The 8,148-nt window shown below is 42.4% G+C and overlaps 1 protein-coding gene across 1 annotated transcript; it reads right to left on the minus strand.

Moving 5' to 3' along the window:
- Positions 1 to 534: 534 nt before the first annotated feature.
- RBP7 (retinol binding protein 7) lies at positions 535 to 7,244 on the minus strand. Its single transcript, XM_019511762.1, has 5 exons — positions 7,097 to 7,244; positions 6,142 to 6,147; positions 2,666 to 2,838; positions 2,292 to 2,393; positions 535 to 786 (listed from the first exon to the last, which is right to left on the minus strand). The coding sequence occupies exons 1-5, from the start codon at positions 7,167 to 7,169 to the stop codon at positions 736 to 738; spliced, it is 405 nt and encodes a 134-aa protein (XP_019367307.1). The 5' UTR covers positions 7,170 to 7,244; the 3' UTR covers positions 535 to 735.
- Positions 7,245 to 8,148: the final 904 nt, after the last annotated feature.

Consider the following 8,148-nt stretch of genomic DNA (forward strand, 5'->3'; position numbering starts at 1 on the left):
TCTAGAAAATTAATATTTGTCTGCTCCTAGCTGCCTGCCATGCAGCCCTCAGTAGCTTGCCAAAGCCAGGAAGCCCTCTGCCCGAAATAATTGCCCACCCCTGGATTAACACAATCCCTAATTAAATTAAATATGTATTAAGGCAGCTGGTAAACAAGTGAAGCCTACTCCATTTTTCCCCCCCTATTATCAGTTTGTTTGAGAAAACAGACAAAATACAAAGTAGTCTAATGAATGACATCATGTCAACTATAAGTGGAGTAATAAGTTTCAAAAAGAAAAAGGAAAAGCAATTGCTTTAGTCCTTTATTACTATTAGAAGTCAGTTGTTTTATTTTCCATTACTACCAAAAACATAGCTTTATTTTTACTCGTTGTTGTTGCTTTAAAATACAAAGACCCACACCTCTACAGGCTGGTGGCTTTGAACAATATTAGTTTGTTTCTTACACGCAAAAACCCACCCACAGGGGTACAAGTTTGACTTCATATCAAGGAGTTCACTAGTAAGAGCAGAGTAGAGCTTCAAGGCTGGTAACAGCAAGTCAACTTCTTTGGATACATGTATGCTACGAATGGATCAAGTACAACAGGTGTTAGGAGTGAAAGAAAACCAACATCCCTGTCAGGCAGTTTTGAACTCTGGTGTGTTCTATACCTCATGTACAGTTAAATATCATGGTTCGTTGAGTTACATATTCAGAGTTGAACTTGGCTATCAGTGCAGATCAGAAATCATGCTCTCCTGTAAACCTGTTTACAAACCTGGTCCTCACAGCGGAGCTCCTGGCAAAAAACGGAAGAAAACAAAGAGTTATATAACACATTACCTTACAGCTCTAGTTTCCTACTTAATTTAATCCATAAACTTCCAGCTCTATAGAGTTTACTGTCTCTTACCTTTCTGAACAATGTACCTCTTGTATTATCTATATAGGGCCTAAATAAAAAAATAAATTTAAAAATGTGGAAGTTTAGCAGTGTCATTAAGAGCTGAACGTATTAAAAGGAACTCCCAGGTTTGTTACTTAGAGTTTGTTCTAAAGTTTTTTAGGCTTGGTTGCAGTTCCCAGACATATTACACCAAGGCCCCAACAACAGGGTGATTAAGAAAGCACAACGGTAAAGTTTAGTGAAAAGACAACACTGGTCAGATTGATACCTGAATAATTCTAACTAGTCCCTGTTGTAAAGAGCTAGATGATAAGAGGGCCTTACATACTGTAGCAGGGCACTGAGGTGCCTGCTACTTGTGGAGCCGTAAGTGAGGAGCCCAGCTGTAGGTTGCCATGGTAACCGGTAGGAATCAGCTGACCGGAAGGGGCAGGGCCTGGCTCCCATATAACTCCCAGGCTGAAGCCAGGCAGGCAGTTGCCTGCCAGCAGCCATAGGGGTAGGAACTCTGCCGGAGTGAGAAAAAGGAAGAGGCTAGAATGCACAGGCAGTTGTTCAGGTGAGAGATGGAGAAACCCTGTGACAGACTTGAAGGTGATTATGGCCAGATGGCTTAGGTTTACGTTATAGCCAAAGGGCTTGAATTTGGGTTGATGGCTTATGACCGGAGGACCGGGTGAGGCTATAAGAGGATGGAGGAGGCCTCGTAGAGGAGCCACAGCCACGTGGAGACCCCAGAGAAGCCCCAGAAAGGGGGCTGCAGAAAGCCAGAGCGCCTGTGGGGCGCGACTCTGAGACAAGGCTGCGGAAGCCATAGCTCCTGTGGGGCATGGCTGAGAGTCAAGGGCTGTGAAGTGCCCGAGCAACAGAGGGTGCGCTGAAAGACAAGGGCTGCGGAGAGCCTGGGCGCCAGAGAGGGCGCAGAGAGCGAGATAGATCAAACAACGTCCAGTACATCTGCGAGGCTGGGGGCATGGTACAGGGATGGTTGGAGCCACGCATAGCCCATAAGGCTAGGGTGTTCGGAACCCCGTTGTATAAACAAGGATCAGGGTAGTAGGAACCGTGACCAGGAAGACGAGAGGCAACCTCCCTTTAACTTTCATAAGATCAAGATGTGGTGGGCGAGAACAAGGGTGCGTTAACGCAAGCTTGGCACAGTAGGGGGTGCTAGGGGAGAGCATGGCAGCCCTAAGACGTTTCCCCCGCCTGGTACACATACATATGAATTATGTACAATGTTCTTGCTCTGTCCTTGTTACAAGATCCCAGAGTCACTAATGTGTTCACTGCACAGAAATATGTAAAGGAACATGCCAGTCAAATGATTCAGGGTGCTGCCATGGCTTGGGTTATCTTTCATACAGACCCATGAATTGAGATAACTTAGATCGTACCAGGTAGAGATTATTTCCTTCAATCCAGTGAGTCCAGCCCTGATTGCTCTTCTCTCCAGTCTGTCTGCAGACAAGCTTGTTATTGTTCCAGGTAACCAAACTCTGCATTTGAGAAGAGAGCAATAGTGCGTTATTTCTACTCTCCAAATCACTCTTCTCTACATGGATGGAGGCACTTCCCCATGCTAGTCAACTTCCTTAAGTTTCATAAGCACATTATAGAGGAGAGTGGCACCCTTCTCCCCAACCCAGGAACTGAAGAGTTCCTTGTCCTGGATCTAAGGCAGAGATGTACAACCGCTACAGTAAAGATTCAGCATTTCAGTGCATCAGATTAGGCTTTTACCTCATCTGGTGAGTACAGTGTGTCCTACCCTGCATTTTCTATTGTCCAGGCTTTTATTATCTTCTTCAAACCATTCTCCAATTCTGAACTGGACAAAGTCCTCTTGGAAAGCATTAATGGTGTGGATGGTAAATGAGTCATTGTTCTGTGTAATTATCTTCAGTGGCTTCGCATGGTTTCCTATATTGCATGTAGCAAAGTCTCAATCCCTTTATAAAAAACAAAACAACAACAAAAAGTTGTTGTTACAGGGTTTAAAAAAAACAACAACACACAAACCACCCAAATAAACCACACACACAAAACCATGATGTTGCTAGAGCTTCTCAAGGAAAACATTATCTAGAAACAAGGCAACTTTGGTTCTTAGTGCTTCTTGAAAGGTTGACAAGGTTTTATAGTGTCTTTCCTGGAAAGTATCTCCTTGAAGAGAGGAGGTACTTGCTTAATATTTTACTCTGTGTTGCACCGTTCCCAGGTAAGATTTCAACATTTAAAGAGTGCTGGTCTTTCACTATCAGCAGATTATAGCCATGTGTCAGTGACACTGTTCTGGCAGTTGCAGGGAGTTCTGCCATTATTAGTACAACCCAGATGCTGTAGTTGCTTTGATGGAAGTTCTGGTAGATACATTTGGCCTATATATTTTTACTACTACTACTGACACCACTACTATATGAAGTCAGATGAAAGTTGCATCTATATTGCAAGGTCAGAATTTTGGTTCCATTGAACTTTTCAACATTCACCAGACAACCATTCCTCCTCTGCAAACCTCCATCATGCACTGGTCCCCAACTCTGCCTTATAATACTGAGTGCTGCTTGCTGCCTTAAGCACCTCTACATTAATCTGTATCCAGCTTTTTTATTTATTAATCACTTTAGCACCAACATCTGAAGTGTGGTTTAAATTTGAGACCTTTCTCCTACATTTTCAAACAGTTAGAATATAGTAAGCAAGGAAGTTTTGGACAACAGGTTGTTCAAAAAAAATAAGCTTGTGTAGACAATAAGAATGCTTGAATTTTTGCACTCCCCACCGCCCCAGGTGTTTTAACCATCAATATGAAGGGACGGCTTTCATTTTTCCAGGGATTGCCAATTACCAGCAGCCGGTGCACAGCAATTAATTTGCAACATCAGGCTCAGTTGACATCAGACACTAGGCAAATTTTTGTTCTGTTTTTTTTCTTTAAAATGCCATCCACAGCCCCCATCCTTGTAAGACCCAATTCAGAACCTTAGCTGCTTTTTTAGTGAAGTTCAACAAGCTCAAGCAGAGGCCCCCCGCTACAGTTTGCTTTCCTTCTCTGGCTAAGCTCATGCTGGGAAGGTTGTTTGCCTTCTATATTCTGATGGATAAAGAGCATCCAAGAACAGTCTCGGGCCTCCTTTGATCTATGGTTTTCTCCACCTTCCGTTTTTGGGGCACAAACTTTACTTGCACTCTGAGTACAATTAGTTGACATGGCAGTTCCCTGTCACAGAGAAACAGTACATTTGGCACATTTATGTGAAGCTGAAAACTTCAAGTTCCTTCCTCTTCCCAAATCCTGGGAGTAGTCAGCTCATAACAGCCACCATCTGTTAGCCATTTAGTGCATTCAGTTTAAGAAACTGGAACATTCTGCGCATTATATAGATACTAAAAATAGATACATGTATGTCTCTCATCAGTTAGTGTTGCTCATATGCTAGTATAGCAAGACTTGACTTTGTACAGCTGCATGTGTGCATTTATCTTAAGAACTCCCTCCCACACAAAATCTTGTAATTTTGAAGCCGAGTTTAATTGCAGTTAATTATTGATCTATCTGAAAGTTGTGCATTAGCCTAGGCATCTCAAACCTTCCCATACAGAGAGATTCTTTTGCCCAGTGGAGTGACCAGCTGTACTTCTTTGAACCACGCTTAGCTGGAGTTGCCATTTCTCAGTGTTCTCTCACTCAGAAGACATGGCTAACCTTACTTTTTTTTGCTCTGCTCCTGTTTTTGCCCCCTGTCCACACTCATACTGGTCTTTTAAAGTACTAATACAGGCAAGCTAGCCTGGAAAGTGACTGCAAGTCTGAGAGGCAGAGGATCCTGTTGAGAATGGTTTTACTACAACAGGTTACTGGGCCGTGTGTGAAATGGATTTCTCTTTTCATGTGGCAGTTGCAAGTCTTTAGATAGAAGTTGTTACCTTTAAAACTCCTTAGTGTTCAAGAAGTTTTATTCTTCAGTTATCAGGGCTGTACTCCCCTTCCTTCTCTTTCTTCACCCACCCCCACCTCAAGAATGCTGCAGGAGCCATGCAATCATTATATTAATTCAATAGACACATCACTGTTTGTTAAAAAGCAAGGCACTTCTAAGCTAAACTACTGAACATAAGTGCAAGCTTCTGATCTAGATACAAGATAACTGTCTACTTTGAGTAGAACAGAGAGAGTAAGTGGAGGCAGGGTAAGAGAACCATAACAAACCACTTTATCATTGGTTAGCATTATACCTCCTAAGGAAAATCTCTGGATTAAACTTCCAACTGTGCCACAATGAAAGACAGTCTTATTCCCATAAATTTCAGAAGTCGGAAGGCCAGACTGGTCTCCTATAGTCTGGAGACCAATGAGTATTGTCATAAGAATCTCCATCCTTGGAGGTTTTTAAGACCTGTCTAGACAAAGCCTTGGGTAACATGATATAGTTGGTCCTGCTTTAAGCAGAGGGTTGAACTAGATGACCTCCTGAGATTGCTTCCAACCTTAATTTTGTATGATTCTAATTTATCTCCATGACTGAGATTTAGGAATTCATCATTTAAGTGCCCGAGACTTACAACTGAAGATGTTGTCACTCTCAGATTATTACCATTGTCATCTAGCTGGAAACATGGTACTTAAATTTACTCTACTTTATTAATAATATGTGGAAGGCAATTGATTTCAGGTCATCCAATGGTCTTAGTATTATCTAGAATGTCAGTTGAGTGTACAGCCCAAGGATTTGTGCTATTTAACCATCACCAAATTTCTTTGCTTGCACAAGAAACTTTACTTTCAATGTTTGGTTGAATGAAGATTGTCTACTATACAGCCCACACACCTTTTCACCATGAGAATATTTGGTATTCGTAAACTTTTCTGAGTCTTCCCATCACCCCTGATGTTGTCCTGTCCTTAGTCAGCTTAGATAAGAGAACTCCAGTAGTTATCTCAGGGAAGCAAAGGGAAGGGCAGTTATGGCTTGACTCTGCTCTCCTGTGGTGACCTTAATTGGATGCTGTTTTGCAGCTATGATACCACAGCTGTTTCTTTTGTTACCTTTCTTCCTCCACTTAAAGAAGACATCTCTTGGCCTCTTAAAGAACTGTAGTTAAGCAGGCAGTCAGGGATTTAGTGTTAGTGATCTCAGAACAGTCCATTGTTCGGCCAATTGGCCAAATCAGATTCAGAGATTTGGCTGCTGCCAAATCAGCCAAACCTCCAAATTGGACAGGCCCCGTCCCCTGCCTGCTCACCCAGCCCTGGAAATGGCTGCCCTGCCTGGCTCCAGCTCCTGGCTCTTTGGGGAAAAAAACTCTGCAGTCACCAGCTGGTGCCCAGTGGGGGACAATCCCCACTGCCCCATGCTACATGGGGGGCTGTGCCATGAGCCTCCTGATCCACCCCTCATGGCTGCCCCACCCACCCTCGCTGCAGACTTTTAAGAAAAAAAAAAACCCTGAACTCACTGGCTTCTGCCTGGCAGGGAGCAATCCCTGCTGCCCCTGACTGCCCCATGTAAACCAAACAAATGGTAATTTCGTGAGCTTGGAGGTCTGACAGGTGTCTGAGGTCCATGCTCCTATTACATGAGGAATTAAGAGACAGTGATATTTTAACTCTCTCATTTTCCTGTTGTAAGTTGACCTTTCTCCTTTATGACTCATGTATATCTGAAGCAATTGCAGATTTTAGTGTAGTATTCCTTATGTCCGTAACAGATGTTTTACTTAGAGATGGTACTTGTACTTGGGATCATTTGGTGGGGGTTGTTTTGTTTTAAAGCTATCAGTTGCATCTACACCAGGATGTCATATTTTTTTACTTGAATGACGACCAAACACACACACACAAAAAACACACTCTAGTAGAGACCTCAGAAAATTGCAGTCACACCTAATTTTCCTTTGAAAGGCACAGCTAAGAACTCATACCAAACTCCAGAGCAAGGCTTAAGAAGACTAGAAAGCTACTAGCAAAATAGAATAACAAATAACATCATATCCATTCTTATATGGATGACACAGGTAGGAGTATAGGGTAGGACCCTTCTTACATATGGATCAGTTATTCTTTTGTGAGAAGAAAAATAAAATTTAACCCCCCCTCCCTTTCCAATCCCCATTTTACAGAGAAAAGAGGCTTTAACCACCTCTTGATTCTAGTAAAGCTCAAACCTCCAGAGGCAGGGGGTAAGAGACTTTCACTTACCCAATGCCTTCATGTAATTGTCAAAGTTGTCATTGCTGGTGTGTTTCCAGGTGCCATTGAAATTGAAAGACATGATTAGGCTACGGGAGCAGAAGTTGAAGCCAAACAAACACTAACTAAAGAACAGGAACTGAAGATATGCCACTTAGTCCAGCTTTATATGAGGAGGGATTGTGGGAGGAGTTGGGGATTACAGCTGGAAGCCCTTGATGGGAGGAACAGGCCACTGAACTGTCAAGGGGTGGGAAATAGGACAGGAGTAAATCAGCTGCAGCTAGGATTATAGGACACACTGTCTGAAATCTTTGTGTGGATTAAATGTTATTGGCACATGAGTCATAAGAGTCATAACCTTTTCCTGACTCCTTCTTTCAGTTTAATAAACAAGTAATGGTAGATGTTGTAACTATAAGAAGGCCTATTGAAAACACATCAGACCAATGGTTGCTTGATTAAAGGACTGCATGTGTTTGGAAAAAGGTAGTTTCCAAGTTATGTATGGGACATGTTCTGACAAACACATTGGACTAATCCTTGTGCTATGCATGATTGTGTAACAGGGCATTTAAGGGGAGAGTGATGTCCATGCTACAGTATTAGAAACAAGACTACATATGCTTCTTGTTTCTGAAAGATAAGAAGAAAATTATATCAACATGTTAATTGATGTCTAGATAGATAGAGAAGGCAGCATTATTGTTTAGTGTTTAGAGCAGGAATCTGTGAGACAAACTCCTGGTTCCTATTCGTGACTCTGTGATGAATAACTTTGTGTGCCTAACCACCCAGTGCTTCAGTTTACATATGTTCTGAGATCTTTTGATGCCATTAAGTATGTTAAAGGTAACCTAGGATCCAGGTACATCATCAAACTACAGAATGCCTGTAGTATGCTTTGTTTTCTCAACTCCCTTCCCTGTTTCCCCAACTGGAAACACTGTCTGTCTGGCTAGTGTATCAACTAGTCAGAGTAAGAGATGGTATCAAGATTCCACAGTTTGGTGCTGTTTAATAGGCCTGTGTGAAGCGGCTAGTATTCACTTTGGATTTGG

The sequence above is a fragment of the Gavialis gangeticus genome, unplaced genomic scaffold (assembly GCF_001723915.1).
Source record: "Gavialis gangeticus isolate Ggan-Ray unplaced genomic scaffold, GavGan_comp1, whole genome shotgun sequence".
In the NCBI taxonomy this organism is placed as follows: Eukaryota; Metazoa; Chordata; order Crocodylia; family Gavialidae; genus Gavialis; species Gavialis gangeticus.

What these genes read in the sequence shown, in the direction of transcription:
- RBP7 (XM_019511762.1), bottom strand. Translation starts at nt 7,169, where the DNA reads ATGTCTTTCAATTTCAATGGCACCTGGAAACACACCAGCAATGACAAC. An exon ending in TGGACAATAGAAAATGCAGG is followed by an intron (nt 2,394 to 2,665) that starts GTAGGACACACT and finishes TCTCAAATGCAG; the next exon opens with AGTTTGGTTACCTGGAACAA. An exon ending in AAGGAAATAATCTCTACCTG is followed by an intron (nt 787 to 2,291) that starts GTACGATCTAAG and finishes GTTTTTTGCCAG; the next exon opens with GAGCTCCGCTGTGAGGACCA.